Source organism: Egretta garzetta, unplaced genomic scaffold, assembly GCF_000687185.1.
Source record: "Egretta garzetta isolate BGI_Z169 unplaced genomic scaffold, ASM68718v1 scaffold944, whole genome shotgun sequence".
NCBI classification, from domain to species: Eukaryota; Metazoa; Chordata; class Aves; order Pelecaniformes; family Ardeidae; genus Egretta; species Egretta garzetta.
Window position 1 is genome coordinate 11,826 of NW_009259332.1, and position 422 is coordinate 12,247.

The 422-nt window shown below is 71.3% G+C and overlaps 1 protein-coding gene across 1 annotated transcript in view; it reads left to right on the top strand.

Moving 5' to 3' along the window:
- Positions 1-422, top strand: part of KCNH4 (potassium voltage-gated channel subfamily H member 4) — a 12,678-nt gene that overhangs the window by 7,553 nt on the left and 4,703 nt on the right. The window contains 2 exon segments of the mRNA XM_035892367.1: positions 2-63; positions 175-281. Of these exon segments, the coding sequence (XP_035748260.1) occupies positions 2-63; positions 175-281 (169 nt within the window).

The following is a 422-nucleotide window of genomic DNA, read 5'->3' on the forward strand; positions in this document are numbered from 1 at the left end:
GCGGCCGGCCAACCCCCTCATCCCCCCCCTGCACGCCTACGGCCCCCCGGACCTCAGCCCCAGGTGAGGCTGGAACATGCCGGTGGCTCGTCCTGCTGCCACGTTTGCGCTGGCCGGGCTGTGTGGGGCCCCCGGGAGCCCACTGGGAATGGTGACACCCCCTCCCTGCCCTAGAGTTGTGGACGGGATTGAAGACAACGGGGGGACATCAGAGCCACAAACCTTCTGCTTCAATGTGGACCCCCCACTTCAGAGCGCAGCGAGGGACTCCCCCACGTCAGGTACCTCCGGCAGCAGCTGGGCAAGGCCAGGGGCGCTGGCTGGGGGGCTGGGGGGCTTGGGGGCCCCTCCGCCACCGGCCGTGTCTTCCCCAGCAGGGACCGATGCAGGCGGCCCCGCCCTGGCCCTGGAGGCAGGGGAGG